Here is a 20,209-nt window from a genome sequence, read left to right as displayed (position 1 = left end):
ATTTTGATAGGAGTGATTGCACAAGATCCGGCAACTAGTTGCGTGCAATTGTAGTCATATTTTGCTCTTATGTATTTGCTTTAAAAGTAGTAGTATTTTATGAACATGAAAACGAAAAATAAAAAATGCGTAATTTGATACCGGCCTTAATAATGTCAACAATTTGAACCACAATGTACGTACAAATATTTAGACTTGATACCTAGTTGATACTTTGTTTTTGTCCAAAAATGCAATAATTTGTTATAAAGCTCCTAGAAACAACTACAATCTCTAGTTTATTTCAACTACGACAGAGGCCTCTATTACGATCTATTTTCTGTCAGATTGTAGTTTTCTTTCTAAATAATTGCTTTTATCTATGGCTGGTCCAGGCAGTAGGATTCTGATTTAATCAGCTGAGTTGATCTCAGCTGATTTTTGTGTTTATTTGACCTTTTTGTATTTTTTAATCAAGAGAATTCATTAAGATCGCATTAAATTTGACAAGAGAAATGAATCGTTTATTGATTGTTTATATGAATATGAAATGTAAAATATAATAGTTTAATTATTTTACATATTAAATATTACAGTATAGAGTGTATATATTATTGTAAGTAGTACATAGCTCTGTATTATTGACTCAAAAATAGCTCACATATTTTGATTAAGATGGCTACTTTATTGTCAACACCACCGAGCGCGAAAAGGTCTGTAATTTATCATATTGCAAGAAGTACAATGAGTACAAATGAGTAGAAAATAATTTTTAATGAAAATTATTAATTTTTTTCACTGTAGAATCTCGCAGATTAGAAATATGCGGCAGGGCAGTGTAATAGATATAGATGCCGATATGTTTCTTAAGATATCCAACTACGAGGACACTGTCAGACAACTGGATATATACTATGGGATTGTTAAAAGACAATTATTGCGTTATCAGAGTTGCATAACAGGTCTGTTTCCACAGATTTCGTCCGATCAAAAGGTCGGCAGCGTACGCGAAAGTATATACTGTGCTGCAGCAATATGGAGCCTATATCAAGCTTATAGACGTATTGATGATGATCGTGGAAAATCGTATGAATTGGGACAGTCGGCAATAAAATGTATGCGGGGTATTTTAGAATGTTGGATAAAACAGTCTAACAGGGTGGAGCTCTTTAAGAAAAATCAGTGTGATCGTTTTGCGTTACACTGCAAATTTCACTTAGATACTGGAGATGAAATCTACAGAGATGCTGATTACCATCACTTACAAGTAAGTATCCAACATGTTTATAATCTCTGTGAGATATAACAATAGTTTTGAATACAAGGAATATATATTAACGATATAAATATATGATATAATTACTCTTATAAAATATATTTATAAGAATAAATACTTAATTATTTCTTATTCCATCCAATGTAGATTGATGTCGTATCTCTTTACCTGATATTCTTGGTACAAATGATTTCTTCTGGATTACAAATTATATATACACAAGATGAAGTGGCCTTTGTACAAAATCTAGTATATTACGTCGAAAGAGCTTACCGTACACCGGATTACGGCATGTGGGAGCGTGGAAGTCGATATAATGATGGAACGCCTGAGATTCATGCCAGCTCCATTGGGATTGCCAAGAGCGCATTGGAGGCGATCAATGGTTGTAATTTGTTTGGAGAGACAGGCGCATCCTGGTCTGTGATATACGTCGATATCGATGCTCATAATCGCAATCGTAGCATTTTTGAGACGATGCTACCGCGAGAATCTAGTTCAAAAGTAAGCGATTCCAATTGCATGATCCTCGGGTGAATTTTTACAAGAAACACGTGATTTCTAGAGCGTAGACGCAGCCCTGCTACCGACAGTGTCCTTTCCCGCCTTTGCGACTCACGAAGAAGTGCTGTACAACGAGACGAAGGCGAACATAGTGCGTAGATTGAAAGGCAATTATGGTTTTAAACGATTCGGAAGAGACGGTTATAAAACAGTGCTAGAGGACAAACATCGGCGGTATTATAAATCCGGAGAAATTAAGGTTTCAAGTTACCTCATTATTATGCATGGTATTATTGTGATCAACTTTATTTAATATAAAATTGATTCGTGAGAATTTTTCATTTTTAATCTGACATTTCTTTTTTTTTTTATACGCAGGATTTTGACAATATCGAAAGCGAATGGCCGCTGTTTTACATTTTCATGATAATAGATGGTGTATTCAAAAGTTGCCCTGAGCAGGTGGAAGAATATCAGAATCTATTGAAAGCAAGAGTGTATAAAGATTTGAATGGAGGTACTGACAAATAAAATATTTTACCTTTAGTTTTGTCCAAATAATACTCTGCGATAAATCTGTAAATTACATTTGATTATATAATTACAAATCGCATAATTTTTGCAACAAGATACATTTTGGCAGATCCGGTGATTCCTATGTACTATTACGTACCTGTGGAACATTTGGAAGCTGAAAGAAACGATCCATGCACCGTTTATCGACTACCCAGCGACGAAGGGAGAGGCGCCAGATCTGCGGATTATGATGCACCGATGTACTTGTGGAATCAAGCCATGTTTGTAATCGCGCAGCTGCTTACCGCCGGTCTTCTGCATATCAATGAATTAGATCCGATCCGTCGATATCTGCCATCGTACAATCGTCCGAGGCGAGCGGGAAGATATTCCGCTTTCCAGGTAAAAGAAGAATTATATCTACGTATTTTTTTTATTTCAGATAAATATTTAATATATTCACAAAATCTGAAAATAATAGAAATCCAATTTTCCATGTCCTTGTTTTGAAATTAAATAAAACGCATTATGTTACATTATGCATTTAAATTAAATGATACGTATGTCAATATCAACTTACAGTGATTTTGAGAGATGTTTAAAGATATTAAATGATAAATAATTTTGCTATATAACTCATGTTTCAAGATTAATAATTTTTTTATATTATATTTCACACAGGCAAAACCCAGCATTGTAAGTAATTAAAAGTATACGCCTGCTGTGTAGTATATAGTACTGCATATTTTCTTGCTCTGCACTATTTTCTTGCTTTTTCTCTTCCTTTTTCTCAAGGGATAAAACTGTTATCCCAAAAATTTTATATTCCTTGATATTATATTTTTATAGAAAGAGCATGCAATCACTGTAAAAGTATTTTACATTTTCCTCATTTGTAATTTTTAGCTTCGTATTTCTCAAACCTATCGCAAATTTGCATAAAGTTGAACATTGCATATTTGACGGCTGAAATTGTAAATAATTAGAATTTTTATTATCATATGAAATTCCAAAAATACATATTTTTATTGACGTTGCACGATTATAAGCACCGCTGTATTTTTGTATGCCAGGGTACTCACACCGATCTAGTAGTACAAATAGTTCTGATCGCAGAATCTATGCGATTGCAAGCCATGATGGCCACGTATGGCATTCAAACGCAGACGCCACATGAAGTCGAACCCGTTCAGATACTGTCGTCTACTCAGTTAGTAAAAGTTTACCAAAAGCTGGGAGTGAATAAGAAGCTGAATCTTCAAGGGCGACCCGCACGACCTATAGGTTCTCTCGGTACAAGCAAAGTACGTATGATGAAATTCGTTAACAAAATACTTTTATAAACGATTATATATTAATTTAATGTCATATATAAAGTAATGTTGAACAGATGAATTTTTTTGCAGATGTATAGAGTTTGTGGCATGACAGTGCTTTGTTACCCTTTGATCTTCGAAGTGTCTGAGTTCTATTTGTATAGAGACATGGCTTTATTAATTGACGATATCAAGACCGAACTGCAGTTTGTTGGCAAGTACTGGCGTCTCTCCGGTCGACCCACTGTGTGTCTTTTGATACGGGAAGAACATATGCGGTAATTTTAATATATTCGCTAATACGTCACGCTCATTATGTATGCTTATCTTTGTAAAAATTTGTTTAGAGATCCGCAATTTAAAAAGATGTTAGATCTCTTTGCGATGTTGAAGAAAGGCTACTGCGACAAGACGAAAGTACGCATTGGACGGCTGCAAAATCTGATTTCGTCCTCTTGCATTGGTAATATACATTCGCAAGTTTAATTCTTGTAAAAAAATGAATCCGATCTTAGTGTTAGACAAATTTTATATGTAACGTAGTCTTTTAAATTACAATTAATATTCTCTAATAATAATGCAATTAATATTTTCTAATATAATTTGACAATAAGTCAAGAGAGTAAAGAGAGGCACTAAGAGGGTTATTTTTTTTGTGCATTGTATATGATCGACAGTAAAGTCATGATTAAGCAATATATATTAATTATATACAGAACACTTGGACTTCATAAACACTTTGGACACAGATCTGGATCTGACGCAATTTAAACAACTGCAGCATGATTATATCGGATATCAGAGCCTCACTGATGTCCCCAGAGCTATCGCTTATACCGAAGACGTCAAGGATTATTCTGTACGAAATCATATCAAAGCTACAACTAAATTCTTAATTGTATGAAAATATAACTAACAATTTATTTTTCAGTATATGATGAACGAACCTCTGGGCAATATATTAAACGAACTTCGCAATAGCATCGGCTTGTACGCTAAGTGCCAGTTGTACGGTATCTTGATAGAACGACAAGGAATTAATTATGAAGTCAATGGACTCACGGGTATTTATACCTTTCTGCTTTCTCATTCGTAAATTTCATCTCTCGTTCAAGAATTTCTAATCGTGCGTTTTTACCATGCTTTTCAGTCCGCGATAATCTGAGATCGTTATATCAACAAGCTGGATGCTTAAGATTTTGGATGGCCGTACGTTATTGCAGCAGTTTGCTGAATCACACGGTGGATAGCATCAGTCCTTTTATCACGGGTGTGCTAGTCAAAGGAAAACAGGTATTGATAGCATATGGATAAATATTTTTTTCAATTCGATTTGTTAGCGGTTAACTTATTGTTTACAATATTAGATCGCGGTGGGAGTGATCGGACAGGAGGAAACGGTGTTCGATAAACCGATGACGCCAGCGGAGATACAGTCGGTGATGTATTCCACGATACAACCGCACAACGCGGTGCAGGCTGTGTTGCAGCAAGAGATCCTGCTCTACTGCGGCAGACTCATCGGCACCAATCCGGAGATGTTCAAAGGCATACTAAAAATACGTATAGGGTAGCGTGTCACTTCTCGACAATATTAGTATCTTCTAATCGCTATTATGCGAAATTATTTAATTGTTATTCGCATATCTAGGTGGGTCTTGGAGGCGATGAAGCTCTATTTGCAAATGTTTGTAAAGAATGCCAAGCCGATCGAGAATTACAGTCCTTACGAAGTCCGGCAATTTCTTATCAAAGTGTTGACTGTCAAAGAATGGGCTAATACAGAGAAGTATGTCAATTGACAAAGTTACATTTACAAATTATAAATACGAAAGGTATTCAGTGTTCATTGATTAATATTTGCAATATCATCGATAGTCTTACGGTGATCGGCCGTCGCAAAATCGAGGGCTGTTTGTGTAGAGTGCCAACACACTTCTACAATCAAGTATGGGATGTCTTGGTACGCTGTCCCGGCGGTATCGTAGTAAACGGACGAGACTTGCCTCAGCACACCACCGTATCCAGCATGACTCGTTCTGAGCTCACGTTTGCGTTACTCGTGGAATCCTTGCTGCATCATATACAGTTGCCGGAATATCGTCAAGTCGTAATCGAGGTAAACAATTTAAAAAAATGTTAGATTATTTCGCTTTTTCCACTTTCCCTTCTTTCTCTATTTTTTTTTTCCTCGTTTTTTTACCTATTTATTCGCCTGTAAATATAGGAATTAAGTATGACAAGAAAATGCAATTAAGATAAACAGGTCAATCATTAAATATGTGTATGTATAAACTTGTTTGTTAATATTATAGAGAATACATGCTTGCACAAAGAATTAAAACAACATTTGAGAATAAAAAAAAATGTTGCCGTCATTAATATGTATATTCAAAAATAACAAGAGCAATTAAAAGCAGATAAATACAAATAATGAAACAAATATAGAGTAATGTTTAAAGGACTTATTTCACTCATTGCAGCTTTTGAGTATCGTGTCGACTATCCTGCTCCGAAATCCAGAATTAACTTTCCAGAAGAAGCTGGATCTCAATGAACTCGTGGAAGATGGTTTTATCATGTACTGCAAGGTAATATATGTCTATGCATAATGTTGTGGACGTTTATGCTCATGCTTCTGAAAATTATGCTTTTTTCAGGATCACAATTTATCGAATGTTGATGACAAATCGTTGTTTTTCTCGGCGCATTATTCGGTGACCACTGGATACCTCGCTAGAGCCGTAGTCAATAACGTCCTTACCGGCGGCTGCGTGACGACCATCGTGGACTCGATTGATGTCATTGAATCACATCCAGAAATGTGTAAAATTACTTAACATACTTGCTATTGAAACTAAATCTAAAAAATATTTTGTGTTAGAGAATTTATGTAGGCGCATGTAATATATCTCGCTATGTATATATGTATTATTATTACATTTACATAAAGTACAGCGGCGATGTGGTAAGTCAGTGAAGATTCAATGCAAAGTCCCTCAAATAATACACAGTAGTTGAGATTACATTTATAAAAATCATATACACATAATTTCCATATAAAAAAACTTCAGTATCCCACAATTATACATACATAAGTATACGTGATTAGAGTAAAAATCATCTCTTGGCGAAATTCGTATCCATCGCACGGCCGGAACGTTGTATGTTGTTAATATTGGATTTGATTCTAGATGCCACAGTGCCCATTTCCGTCGCGACGACTAATTGTTTCCTACAATAAACGTCAAATATTAGTCAAATTCATATGCAACAATGTTCAAACTTATTTTTTTATGTAATCATATATCGTATTAATTTCATGAAGAAATACGATGGACGAAATATATCTGATGATATACCTGATAAAATCTTTGCTATAAGATTTATCGGTTTGCACTTCCTTCTTTTCTTCTTCGCGGTACTGTTTTACATTTCTCTCTCTTTCTTTGTCACGCCATACTGCATTCGCCATCATTTCTTGTCGCCGTTGTTCTCTCTGCTCTTCGGTAAGACTCGATCTTGCCTTCGATCTATACTTTTCTTCTCTTCTGTCCTCCTTGAACTTTGAGTGACCAGTATCAAAAGTGGATTTTGTAGCAAATGTTCGGCTGTTATTGAATATCTGAAAAATAAAATAATGTAATATAATGTATAATAGAAAGTCAACAGAAAAAAGAGATATAAACCTTACATAAAAATTATATGTTTGTCACTTACTTTTGTATCATTTTGTTTCTCCACAGAGTATCTTTTTTTATTATTATACCTATTTCTTGAGCCATCTCTTTTCTTATCGTTTTCCTTATATCGTTGCCGTGCATAGTTTGTATTAAAATCTTCCCTATATCTTTTATTCCTTTCATATTCTGAATTTCTGTCTCTGCTAAATTTTCTTTTCCTAATTTGTTTTTTGCTATCATCTACTCTCTTGTCGCTTTCTTTTTTCTTATCTCTCTTCTGATGTTGGGTATCACTTTCACTGCTGCTACTACTGCTACTACTGCTACTACTGCTATCACTACTATCACTGTCACTGTCACTCAAATGTTTGTTTTGCTTTTTTCGCCGTTTACTGCTCTTTTTCTTATGATTTCTGCTATCAGATTCACTTTCGGAATCCTTGTTATGCTTCTTTGATTTTTTTCTTTGCTTATGCTTCATCTTCATTATCGATTTCAGCATGTCCTTTTCACTAATGTTGTCCTTTAATTGTTTATACTTAGAGGCGAGCAGTATATCTAAATTAGCCTCATCCTCACTGCTGTCCTTTTGTTTCGATTTTTTCTTTTTCTTCTCGCTTTTACTTTTGGATGATTGTTGTTCCAACTGTAAATTATACATATGTGTCAGTAAGCATTCAGCACAAAACAGAAATAAATATATTACATCTACTTACCAACTCTCTGAGTTGTTTCAATTTGATTGGATTTTTTAAGAGTTGATTCCTGGTTTCTATTTCTTTCTTTTTGATGGCATACAAAGGATCCTCTTGCATTTTTCTAACCAAATCTACTTGCTCGTTACCGGAGAAAAACCGTAGTGAAGGTGGAATACACTCTAATAAATAATGAAAATTATAACATTATAAAAATTTTTATTTTTATTACAATATTTATAAAAATAACTGTACCATATTCGACATGATTTTTTGGTGCTTTATTCATTTCTGTGTCCTTTTCTGCTTGCTGCATTTGTTCAAAAGCCTTGTCAACTGGCCTTCCCAAGAGATATTCCTCTCTGTTCACCATTTGGTTTCCCTTATACATCCAATCCATCTCTGCTTCCATTTTTTAGATCTATCTATAAATCTATCTATAAGTAAACCTTATTTTTGTGCGTTTATAATAACTCCAATTTATGATAAAAGATCTTTAAAACCTTGACTTTTCAGGTTATTTCGTTAAAAACACATATACCACCATCTTGATTTATTTTGACCATTTCATCAGAGAAGATCTTTAGAGAGATCGTTTCTGTCATTTTGTAATACGTTTAGCAGCTTTGTTTGGTAGCGCCATCTGCATTTATTTCAGAGTTGAAATTACATATCCACGTTCATTTTTCTGCACTGCTGGTAAACGCTCTACTCTTTGGTACATGTCTGTGACTCTACAAATTAATATAAAATTTTAAATAAATAAAATACAAAACAATACAAGTAAAATGAGATAAAATTAATTGTGGAAATATTGTACATTATGGATGAATGCAACGTAAAAGTAGAGGAACTAAAATGCGATATGCATTATTGATCGAAGATATCGATATATTTAACAGTTGAAATTCAACTGTTGAATCGAAGTGACATTAAGCGCACTTCACTTCGGTTCGTCCATTTTGCGTTGCGTCAGTTGGGAAGAAAGGTAAGAATGTTTTACAATTGCATATTTATCTATATTAAAAGTACATAATGAATGAATTTTTGTCAGGATTGTCGATTAAAGTAGCAGGCGATTGCTGGAACGCATTTATCATTGTCATAATTAATGGCGCTTCGTCTGGTTTCATCAATTCTTGCCGGCCGAGCCGCTAATTGAAGCGGGTTAGAATTGAGCCATTAGAATTGAGCGGCAATCCAGAATTTGAATTCAGCAGTTTCAGTAAGTATAGGCAAAATAATCTATACATTTATTCAAAAGGATTATGATATATTGTTTTCTGTTTAATATTTATCTAATATATCTATCTAATATACAATATCAAGTACATTATCAGTTCTTACAATATCAAGTAATCAAATTTTTTATGCTCACTACAAGAATATTACAAAAGTAACAAATAATAAATTACTCACCCTAGTTGCTTTGCTGATGCCTGATGCTTCCTGGATTTCCTTCTCTCGATGGTCCATCAATGGCTGTTTTTTCGTAGCTCATTCACTCACAAAAATATAATTGCATGGTATTTTGTATGACACTATTGATAGTAACAACAAACTTTGTCGGTCTTGACATAGAAAAAACTCTCAACAAAAATCTGAAATTGCACGGAGTTATTCCATTCGACACTCAGTGTCTAAAGTAGACAAGCAAGTGGAAAATAAAAAATTACATGTGCTACATATCGCAATTATGCTAAACTTGAAGTACTTTTGTAGTGTTGGAAAAGCTTTCGTGTTTTTCAAGTATAAAAAGTAAAATATATATTTTTAAATGCGTTTAAGAAGTAATTAACTGCACAAATTGCGAATTAGTAATTGTTTATCGGAAATAATATTTTCGACAGTCTAATATTTATCGCGATCGCGATTTGAGGTATAAAAACATAATGTAGAATGATTTCCCGCTCCCTCTATTCTACTTGACTAGTAGCAAGGTGATAGCGTTCAAATAACTCTCACCGAGTTGCGCATTAAAGTATTTCACTGCTACTTTACGACTACTGAGGTTTATGAGCAGGTTTATGAGTTTTCATGATTTATGAGTATACAATGTAAGGTTCAGTGAAAGCATTGATAAACCATTGAGAGGAGGGGAAGGTCCAGAAAGTAGTGTTTTGATGGAATATTTTTAAAGTAAGCAATTTATCATTTGTTTATAAATTGTTATTTGTAAGAAATTAATTGTTTATCCTTGTAATGATTACATGGCATTTTGCATCATTGTGCAGTATAATGCATACGAAAAAAGTCATGTTAAAATACTTAAAATATTCAAATTATAATAAAAATATAATAACAATTTTTTAATTTTTTAATTTAAAGTTGAACCAAACAGTTCGAACTGATCAAACATATTTTTACCACAAAAAGTTCAAATTATTTTACATTTGATATCAAAATTTAAACTCTGTCTGAAATGCTCAAACTTTTCAACATTTTTTAGCACTTTTATTACTAACTCACCCTGCGGCACATGCAATGCGCGAAATCTCTGGGAGCGAAAACAAGTGAGCTCGATGCCTGCAATGCACACTGCAATGCACGTTGCATAGGGCTGCATTTGCCCTATGCACAAGCAGATTGGAGCGCGTAAGTACTCATGGAAAATATTATATTGTCTAAGACTTCTTTATTATATTATGATTTATTTGCATGAACTGTTTAACTCACACAATGCAGAAATTATTTGTAGAAGAATAAATTCTATAACAATTATCATATTTTATCGCACTTTAATCTTATCGTTTTTAATCGTTTTGCCAAATTTAATTTGGTAGACGCTATTATATATTTTTCATCTTTATGAAATTATTAATGATACTTTTATACAATTATATAAAAATGTTAATTTTTGAAATGTAACTAAATTTATACTGAGATTCTTTGGAATCTTAAATGTTTGAACTCTTTGAACTTTTAAATGCATTCATAATTATAAATAGTAGAATATAAATGAACGCAATATATGCGTTTTTTTTATTTATATTTTACATTTTGAAAAATTAATTAATAAAACACAGTAACAATATTTTTGACAGAAAAAAAGAGGAAAAAAAGTTAAGTAAATTCGAAAATAATTAATTCCAACAAAGCAACGTAAAGAACATGCATTTGTGTAAAAATAGAAGATGTATAAATTAGAATCGTTAAGGAAAGACACTAAGTATACTAAGAAAACATTTGGAAACTCAGTTTGTTTTATTCATTTATATTAAATTTTATAAATACAAAAACAATAATAAATTTTTATACAACTTTCACAACGCTCTAAAATTAAGAAGGGGCCCCCGCTTGTACTTCGAAATAGGTTGCTCTCTTTCGATTTCGCGAAAAAGGATATTCAGATGATGATCCTAACAATGAACGCAATAAAATGAAAAAATGCGTAGCGAAATGGTGTTTCGTTTTTACAAAAATGATATTTTTACATATAATCAGTTCCACACGCCAGCTGAAACAAAGTAGCTTTTGTTTCACCGGCATGCACGGCTTTACAATATATATAATACATATATAATAATTAATAATATAATAATAATAATAATAATAATAATAATAATAATAATAATATAATAATAATATTGACAATAATAATAATAATAATAAGCATTATATGCTAGCAATAGTGACGTCATTACGCTACTCTTTCTTTCGTCATTAATGTAATACTTAATAATTAATTATCGACTCGCGTTACACCGCTCGGCCCACGTTCGCCATAACAATTGTCACCAGGGAGTAATCCAGGTCTATCTCAACGTTAAAATTTTGAAACTTTCAAAGTTAATTCATACGTAATCAATCAACAAGCTCTCTCCTTAACTCCTCCTTGGTTGTCTTCCGAATTCCAGCTTCAGAATTTGATGCCGCGGCATCATATTATGTTACTTCGAAACATTGTTTCCAAAAAGTACTCCATGGAAGAGTTACGTATTCGCAGGATATGGTCCGAGACCAATCAACCTTAAAATTACGATTGCACTGTTATCAACGCTAAAAGCATCGAGAGTAACGAAAGTGGGCCGCGCGGTGCGTTTTCACGGCAATGTAATGTATACACGGTATAAGTTACACTACTCGTTTTATATTGTTATAAATTTAGGTGAACGCATATATGTACACGCATGTTACGGTAGCCAGGCGTCGCGAGCGGGCGTATGTTCTTATTATTATCAATGTTATTTGCGATGGAACTCAGTTTGCCAGGCTGATATAAATACATTTAAATGGAGCTTTCAAGAATCAATCAAATAATCAAGGAGTTTCACGATTTATGATCTCTACAAAATATAAGAATTATGCATCTAGAATTTAGAATTTAAAATCTGAGATTTATGTTTAGGATTTTGAATCTCTAGTATTCTGCAAAGTTTGCAAAATGTTCTGCAGAATTATGTGGACTTAATTTCGAGTTTTACAAAACGAAAAAATTTGCGAAAGTTGATTTTGCCAAATCTTTGCAAGATCTTTTTGCCAAACGGAATTCCATCGTGCTGTTGTATTGTTGTCGCCGTGATAGTGTGTCATTGTGTCTTGCATCGCACTAGCATGCATGTGCACATATACGCTTGTACTGGCAGTGGGCTCGGCTCCGCTCAATACTCTGGTACTATGGAGTTCTTATCACAGAGATATTAAATTGTTTGGTGCACGTTTTCTCCTCATTTTCCATCTCCATCTTCTTCCTCATTGTCATTCTTTCTCTCGTAGATTGTTGTCCTTTTTTTCTTATAATTCCGCAGCGGTATCGTCTGGCTACGCCGATTAATACATTACATACTAATTTCCACGCATTAAATAACGACAGATTTCAAATCCTCACAAAAGCGATAAACGATTTCGACGATACCATCAAGAACCGAATTTTCCTTCCTTGCCTTCTCGTCAACCCGATTTGTCGTCATTGTTCCGTACATTTCACAAACTGTCTATATATACCTACATATAAATATACAATAATACAATCAAAAGCGCATGATTGTGGTTTTTCGGGAGCAAAATTCAAAAATTTCCCAAAGACACACAGCCAGTTTCACCAGAGTCGATTAATATTGATCTTAGCTTATAACTGAGCGTTTTTTTTTTTTTTTTTTTTTAGAATTAAGATTGGAAGGCAGCAGAAAGAGTGAATTGGACTGTAGTTATATTTGGCTGACGTTAGCGAGACTGGCCGCGAGTCCTTGAGAGTTTATCTAAATTTCCTGATGAGTCGTCGACGGATAAAATTCGTCCATCCGGTCCGAACGTTTGATACATGAGAGATTCCGGTGGTGTCGTCGTCGAGCGAACGGTAATTTTTTTTTTTATACATTAAAATACAAATTGATCAACAATTGTCGCCGAGCAATTTATTTCTACTCGTAGCAAAAACTAGCCTTTCGAAAAAAAGTTAAAAGTTGAAAAAATTTGAAAGAATAAAATTCTCGAGTATCAAAAATAGAGGAATTTAAAAGTAATTTTTTATACGTTTAGTAATTTAAAATCTTGGATGTAAATGTATTCCCAATTGCTCAAAGTTTCAAGCATAGAACAATCTGCCCGAAATAAATTATATGCTAAAAATGAAATTGCACGTTTGACCTATCCGTAAATTTGTTGTTTGCCTTTATCGTTCGACGTGTTCAATCGACGACGACGACGATCGACAAACATTGGCGGCTCCCCGTTCAGCCGGATTGTGACGTTAACGAGGTAGACTGACGTCAGTCTTGTTAAGGCTGGCAAGAGATTAGGTATCCGACCTTCGCGAGTGCATTTAACACTGCGAAGGGCGAGTCAATCGGCACGTGTTAGACTATTACACAGGACACATATACGATACGTCGAAAGTTAGACCCAAAAGTGGGTAGATAAATTATTCGAAAAAAACAGGCGTGGCGCACGGGCCATCGCTCGCGTGTGGCGATGAGGTAATACGCACGAACGTCCGAGTTACAATAACCGCGCCTTACATTCACTGCTCAACGTTGTACATTTAAACGGCCAACTCCCTTCTATATTATATTGGTCGATAATTGCGTAAAAGTCCATTATTGATCGCAACATTCGGCAGTTGTGTGGCTAGCGACAGTTATTTCAAGAGTTGGCCGATGAAAATATACCCTTAATCAGTTTGTACGTTGGATATACTGACCGCTATATTGCTGGCAATAGCTGCCGTATAAAATAAGTTTACAGTAGCTACGTGCCATAGATATCTAACTGATATTTTAACGGTCCGTCTCGCTGCCACAGGTTTTTCCGTATTTAAATTACGTTAAAAAACATTAAGAACATTAAAAATCGTGAGTCAGACACCTGTGGCGTTCGGACGCTGCATACGAATCGCTCGATGTTAAAAGAACGTAGAATTACAAGAAAATATGTCGCCCTCTTAAAATATAAAAACAACACAAATGAAATAGATATAACACATAGATATAACATATAAATATAATATATAAATATAACATACGAATTAAAATTATACATAAAATTTAATAAACTTTTAAAAAAAATATATTTGGTGTAGCCGTAAATTATGTTTCGACTTTTATAGGAAAAGCTTTGCATTTGTAAATAATTTCCACTTAAAAAAAAAATTATCTCAATTTTTTTAAATAATTTGATTTTGCGGAATTACGTTCCTTTGTTGTCGAGCGATTTGCGTGCGCGTATCATGTTCGCGCAACTACTTCATCGAGCACAATGCGATCTGTGCCATCGAAGAATATCTCTTTACCTCTTACTATGCATCCGACATGCATCCGACCTGCATGTATTATTAAAGTCTTAAAAGCTGAGAGACTATCGAACAAGATTGAGAAGTAGGCGCGAGTGTTGTCGCTCGTAAGCTATTAGGAAAATACACGCAATTCACCGACTGCGTTAATTATTATTAATTATTATTAATTATTATTAATTATTATTAAGTAACGAAAGCGGCTTCAACTTCAACTGACTCAGCGTGAGCAGTTTTTTTTTTTTTGCAGATTATGAATGGAAAGATAAGACGGCCAACGAGCTGCAATACACTCGCGTTACATTCAAGATTCGCTGAAGAGGCACGTTTGGGCACCTTTTTACTGTCCGATCTCGGAAATAACAAGAAGCCATCGTGCCTCCCGGAATTGCAGTTTCAATTATTCGTCTGTTGTTTGCGCGCTTTGCGATTATCACTGAAATCGTCGGAAGACCAGCGGGATTCGTGTAAGTTTCTAAGTTTCCCGAATTTTTTTTTTTACAAACTTGCTAACCGAAGAATAATTTCTTACAGCTCTCAACTTTGACGTCACTAGCTTCGGGAGAAACTTTCGTTCAGTTCCTGAAATCACGTGGTCTTCAAAGCTTCATAGGCTTCAGAGTGTTCACTATGAGGTTCGTGCGAACTGAATGACAGAGCTCTGCCTCTGCGAGGCCGCCATTAGGCCATTCCTGCTCCTGTATTCGCTCTCCATGGACTGAAGGATCATCTTGCTGCGTTTCCTGGGCGGCAGAATGAGCGTCTCCCGCGGTGGAATCGCCAGGTCCAGCGCTAGCTCCGGTGATGACACCGGGCTCTCGGGATTACTGTTCGGCGGTGTGAGTAAAGGATCTTGGTCGACTTTGACGATCCCGCCGTATTCTTGCCTCTGACGCTCCTCTTCAACAGCCTTCAAGGCGGCCTCGACCTTGCGACGCGCATCGTTACCCGGCAGATGTAACAGAGGCGAGCAGTCGGTGGCGTCAAGGTCTACGCCGCCACCAGCGGACAGGCCTAAGCTGCTATACGCCGACTCGGGATAGAAGAACATGCGATGGCCCGCCGGTTCCAGTGGCGTCGTCACCACTACGCTCGCCTGGAAGCGCTTCTCGTCGATATCAGTCAGCATTGGTTCCGTCGGGTTCAACGGCGGTGCAACCATCGGTTGTGGATATTGCTGCTGCTCCCGAGTGTTGGAATACAGGTAGTACGCAAAGTCGCGCTGAACGGCGTAAGGGCTCGTCGTCGAATCCGGATAGGCCTCTTCAGTCTTCAAATCTTCCTTATTATCCGCAACGATACCGGGTAGACTCGGACTCATCGGTACAACGGTTGGACCAAGACCGGTGCCGCCGTCACTTCTTCCTCCGCCGCCTCCGTCGCCGGCCTGGGAGATCTCGATATCCGGCTCAATCGGCAAGCCGATCGTCGCGGGTGAGGAGATACTGTTGTCGGTGATGGCGGTTGTGACGGACGCCGGCGATTCCGGATGCTTCTTGATGTGCAGCTCCATCGTCTTCTTGGAGCCGAAGGTCTCGTTGCAGATCGTGCACTTGTACACCTTTTCGCCGTAGTGTGATACCTGGTGCAGTTTGAGGACATGGTTGTAGCCGAACGCCTTGCGGCAAATGTCGCAGGTGTACGGTTTCTCGCCGGTGTGGGTGCGCGTGTGCACCTTCAGTTGCTTCGAACAGGTAAAGCCCTTCTTGCACGACTTGCACACGTACGGTTTTTCGCCGGTATGCGTACGCATGTGTATCACCAGCTGGCCGCTCTGTATGAACGTCTTGGCGCACACGGTGCACTTGTGCGGCCGTTCGCCGGTGTGGATACGCATGTGACGATGTAGTTTGCCGCTGTGCTCAAACGCGCGTCCGCAAATGTTGCATTTGTACGGCCGTTCCTTCGTGTGGATGCGCCGATGCACGCTGAGGTTCTCCTTCACCGAAAACGACTTGCTGCAGTACTCGCACTCATACGGCTTCTCGCCGGTGTGGGTGCGAAAGTGACGCGTCAGCCGCGCCGGCACGGCGAACGTCTTGCCGCAGATGTTGCAGCTGTAGGGATCTCCGCCCTCCTTACCGTGTGACCTCAGATGACTCTGGAACATGCTCTTCTGCGCGAAGCTCTTCTGACAAACCATACACTGATACTTCCCCGCTACCGCTATCGTCGGGCTAGCAGGATCCACGGCCTCCGCGGTCTCCGCGCTGCTGCACCTCGGCGCGGCGAATATCGTGAGATCCGGACTGCACACCAGGCTCTTCACCGGATTCATCGTTTCCGGACTGGTGGCCATACCGCCGGGTATCGGCATCGACATCGACATCGACATCGCTGGATTCGGCATTGATTCTGTCTGGTAGTAACCCAACATCGAAGATGACGAGAGACTGGAACGAAAACATTGGAACGGTTAGTCAAATCGTTTAGGTGAATATTTCGTAACGTGTGTAATAATGTGTGTATTTAACGACATGAGATTATATTACGGGTGATTTGATTTATCGCATTTGCATGAAACAAGTTCGTACAAATGTACGGTAAGCCACAATCGAGAGCAAAGTGCGCAATTTCTGTAGTGTTTCGGTTACATAAGTATTCGGTCACTTGCGTGAATTGTTGCAACTGCATACTTTTGGTTTCGCAAGATCGTAAATTCCGCAAGATAAATTATCCAAATGTTCTTGGATAAGTCGTGTCTTCATGTTGCAAGTTAATTCGATACATGTAACGCTATGTAACGCAGTTACAATTTACGATTAACTGTGTTATAACGTCATATCTAAGCACGAAATCATAAAAATTTTAATAATAATTACAAGACGTGATATCGGAATACTTTTAAATTATATTATCTTTAAGAGATAAGATTGTAAATATGAAGAGAAAAATGCATGATTGCACCCGTACATACGTACGTACGATTTGCCGTGTTCGTTAAATATAATTCGTTAAATACAATTTAATATATTTAGAATTCTCAAGAATATACAAACCGCACATTGTAAAGCGGAAAATTAAAAAATACTAGTTTTACAATGTTTATTTCATATTTTTGTTTTATAATTCACAGATATAAAACAAACAATTAAAAAAAACAAGGATGTACATCGCTCATTGTGAGATTCATCGCAATTAAGAGAACAAAGATATTCTGCGCTTAATCACAAATATGTAAGTATACATGAAATTAAGCATTGCGTTGAAATGTGATAACGCCAAGTATTTTACCCCGGTATTTTTTCCAAGGAATTAGAGTTTAAGGTAAAAATCTAGAGTGTTTGTAAATAAGTAGATAATATATTTTTGTTTTCTGAATTAGGTACAACCTCCAAAATAGTACGCTACACTATGCAGAACAAAACACCTGCACACGCGCGCGGCGTTATCATGCAACGACGGATACGGGAGGCCGCGGGCGTGGTCGGCGGTCGCGCCGCAAGAGCATCGTGCGCCTCACCCCGCCGCGAGCCGCCTTTCGCACGCCGCGGTCGAAACCCGCGCGACCGCCTCCACGTGTACGAACCGCATTTTTTTATAGCGATCACCGACCTCGTCCAACTCGGCGCGCAGTAAGGACGTCGAGTTACATCACAAGAGGAGCGCTCTACGGCACACACATCCGACGATAATCGCGTACGATACGCTCTTTTTTCGCTCCCCTCCCTTTTTACCTCTTTTTCGACGCAACTCGTGCTGCCTTCTTCTTCGAAAGCCGAGCCCCGCTAATCGGCGTCCTATGACAAGTATGGCCACGCATAGAGGGATACGCAAAAATCGTATTGATCCACGGAAACATCCCCCGTACCGAGGGGAAATCTCGCCCTACGACCAAACCGCCGCCGCTCACGACCGGAAGATACTCAGCCGAATTTTATGATGGAGCCGCGCCTTTCGCCCTATTCATGTCCCGAGTAAACAGATTCTTTTGTTTTAAGCAAGGAAAACTAACCAAACTTTTATCTCGTAGTTTTATTTTTTTTTTTCAAAAACGTTTGAAACATTTGTTGCGATTTCGTAAATTACAATATTATCTAATTCTCATTTTATACATCCGCTAATGACATGTTGAAATTTGTGAGTTTTAGATTTTAAGGTTTATAAATGTAAGGGATCTATAATTTTTTCCTTTTACAATACTCTTATTATATTATACATATGCCGAGATTTTTACTATAAAAAATGTGTAAAAATTGTTTTTAATTTTTAATGATGTGATGCATTTAAATGAAATATACAGTTTTAAATCAATTACATGTTTCAGGAAAGAGGATTCTTGTGCAATCGGTTCATGTGTACCAGAAACGAAATGAGGGCTATTGGAAACTAAATATGATGCAACTTGGGTTTGAAAAAGATTGGATCAGGTTACTTGACTGTCATGTCGCTTTAAAAATGTACCGTGTTATCAATATGTCACCATGCTCTTTCTTCAACATTTTATCGCAGACCACGTGATATAATACCTTGGTTTTTATTGGTTTGAGATCAAAATTGAAGAAAAGATCATTTAGGAATTACAGATGCAATCTAGGTATCTTATTTGGCAAAGGTATCTTATTTGGCTTAATTTAATGAAATTGTTTTATTTTTGTCATTGTTAACAGTTGGGAAATAAGTTTATGAGATTAATGAATATATCCAAGCTAAAGTTCTGTATAGAAAAATTTGTGGAAATAAGATTTATCTAATAACCTGAGAATTTGTAAAAAATAAATATATATGTAAATTATTAGGAATTCGTGGATGAAAGAAAGCCAAGGAAATCGGTTTCTGTAAAGCGGAAGATCTGTTATCTCAGTTAAAAAATAGAAGACAAAGTATAGATGATATAGATCTCAACACCGGAAGATATATGCTTGGAGATAATATTAAAGGTAAAGGAAAGGTAGATAATATTAAAAACCAAAAGATAAATAGTAAGATTGAAATGATAAAATATTTAAAGCACTTACCTGTTTGCGTCACGTTACACCTCGGCGTATTCCACTCTCTGGGCGCTGGTTATCACTGATTCTCGCTTTAGCGACATCCAAATGAGAGGTAGCGGCGGCGAAAGTTAACGGCGGGAGATTCGGCGAAAGAAGGATCCGGATTTCAATCCAACGATCGAGAGATTAATTCGAAGTGAAGCAAAACTCGTGAGCGAAAATCGCGTAAACACTTCAAAAAAAAGAAAAAAGAATCTTCTTTCTCTTCTCAAAAACAGTGGACAGGAAGGAAAAGCGAAAGACCTGCCGCCTCGGGGCCGGCCAATCGTACTGTACAATGTTTACTTCCTTGGCCGTGCAGCGAGCGATCACGGTCGTAGCGCACACGCACGGGCGCACGATCCGGACTCCCCTCTGCTCTTCTCTTTCCATCACCCTTTCCCGTCCCCGACCGTCGTCGTGCTATCGCCTGCCCTCCGTTCCCCTTCCTCGCGAATCGACGGCGGCGACCTACAATTTGGGGCGGCTGAGTGTCGTTCGGCAGCACGTGGAGGCTGTTGGCGTGGTCGGCGCATACGC

At 37.0% G+C, this 20,209-nt stretch overlaps 3 protein-coding genes and 1 long non-coding RNA gene across 7 annotated transcripts in view; 2 read left to right on the top strand and 2 right to left on the bottom strand.

The window, feature by feature from the left end:
- The first annotated feature begins 361 nt into the window (after positions 1-361).
- LOC105670315 (probable phosphorylase b kinase regulatory subunit beta) lies at positions 362-6,563 on the top strand. Of its 3 annotated transcripts, XM_012363778.2 has the most exons (18): positions 377-692; positions 784-1,246; positions 1,403-1,759; positions 1,821-2,018; positions 2,138-2,276; positions 2,403-2,677; positions 2,957-2,971; positions 3,349-3,579; positions 3,682-3,869; positions 3,939-4,054; positions 4,308-4,450; positions 4,523-4,655; positions 4,742-4,884; positions 4,959-5,161; positions 5,243-5,380; positions 5,470-5,710; positions 6,075-6,182; positions 6,252-6,563. In XM_012363778.2, exons 1-18 carry the CDS (start codon positions 655-657, stop codon positions 6,429-6,431), a joined length of 3,309 nt encoding a protein of 1,102 aa, XP_012219201.1. In that variant the 5' UTR covers positions 377-654; the 3' UTR covers positions 6,432-6,563. The 3 variants fall into 3 exon arrangements, with proteins under 3 accessions (XP_067210969.1, XP_012219201.1, XP_012219202.1); XM_012363779.2 differs by lacking the exon at positions 2,957-2,971; XM_067354868.1 differs by lacking the exons at positions 3,682-3,869; positions 3,939-4,054; positions 4,308-4,450; ... (5 more) ...; positions 6,075-6,182; positions 6,252-6,563 and having other exon boundaries at positions 362-692; positions 3,392-3,560.
- LOC136999915 (uncharacterized) lies at positions 2,628-3,176 on the bottom strand. The gene is made up of 2 exons (XR_010890195.1): positions 2,856-3,176; positions 2,628-2,743 (listed from the first exon to the last, which is right to left on the bottom strand). It is a non-coding gene; the product is annotated as an uncharacterized lncRNA (long non-coding RNA).
- On the bottom strand, positions 6,496-17,073 carry LOC105670316 (uncharacterized). The gene is made up of 8 exons (XM_067356170.1): positions 15,326-17,073; positions 12,455-12,584; positions 9,389-9,451; positions 8,225-8,381; positions 7,991-8,151; positions 7,312-7,920; positions 6,954-7,216; positions 6,496-6,826 (listed from the first exon to the last, which is right to left on the bottom strand). The coding sequence occupies exons 1-8, from the start codon at positions 17,071-17,073 to the stop codon at positions 6,712-6,714; spliced, it is 3,246 nt and encodes a 1,081-aa protein (XP_067212271.1). The 3' UTR covers positions 6,496-6,711.
- LOC105670299 (uncharacterized) overlaps positions 16,973-20,209 on the top strand; it is an 18,332-nt gene continuing 15,095 nt past the window's right edge. For both annotated transcript variants that reach the window (XM_067354901.1, XM_067354900.1), the window contains exons 1-3: positions 16,973-17,111; positions 17,773-17,873; positions 18,022-19,576. The gene's annotated coding sequence lies outside the window, so the exon portion shown is untranslated. The remainder of the gene's footprint in view (positions 17,112-17,772; positions 17,874-18,021; positions 19,577-20,209) is intronic.

Source organism: Linepithema humile, chromosome 5 (assembly GCF_040581485.1).
Source record: "Linepithema humile isolate Giens D197 chromosome 5, Lhum_UNIL_v1.0, whole genome shotgun sequence".
Classification (NCBI taxonomy): Eukaryota; Metazoa; Arthropoda; class Insecta; order Hymenoptera; family Formicidae; genus Linepithema; species Linepithema humile.
Note: the sequence above shows the minus strand (reverse complement) of the source record. Positions and strands in the feature narration are given on the sequence as shown.

Excerpts from the sequence above, each read along its gene's own strand:
- LOC105670315 (XM_012363778.2), top strand. The coding sequence starts at position 655 with ATGGCTACTTTATTGTCAACACCACCGAGCGCGAAAAG. Across the intron at positions 693-783 it reads ACACCACCGAGCGCGAAAAG|AATCTCGCAGATTAGAAATA; the intron begins GTCTGTAATTTA and ends TTTTCACTGTAG. Across the intron at positions 5,162-5,242 it reads ATACTAAAAATACGTATAGG|GTGGGTCTTGGAGGCGATGA; the intron begins GTAGCGTGTCAC and ends TCGCATATCTAG.
- LOC105670316 (XM_067356170.1), bottom strand. The coding sequence starts at position 17,073 with ATGTTGGGTTACTACCAGACAGAATCAATGCCGAATCCAGCGATGTCG. Across the intron at positions 9,452-12,454 it reads CAACAGCACGATGGAATTCC|CCATTGATGGACCATCGAGA; the intron begins GTTTGGCAAAAA and ends ACGAAAAAACAG. Across the intron at positions 7,921-7,990 it reads TGAAACAACTCAGAGAGTTG|TTGGAACAACAATCATCCAA; the intron begins GTAAGTAGATGT and ends TATAATTTACAG.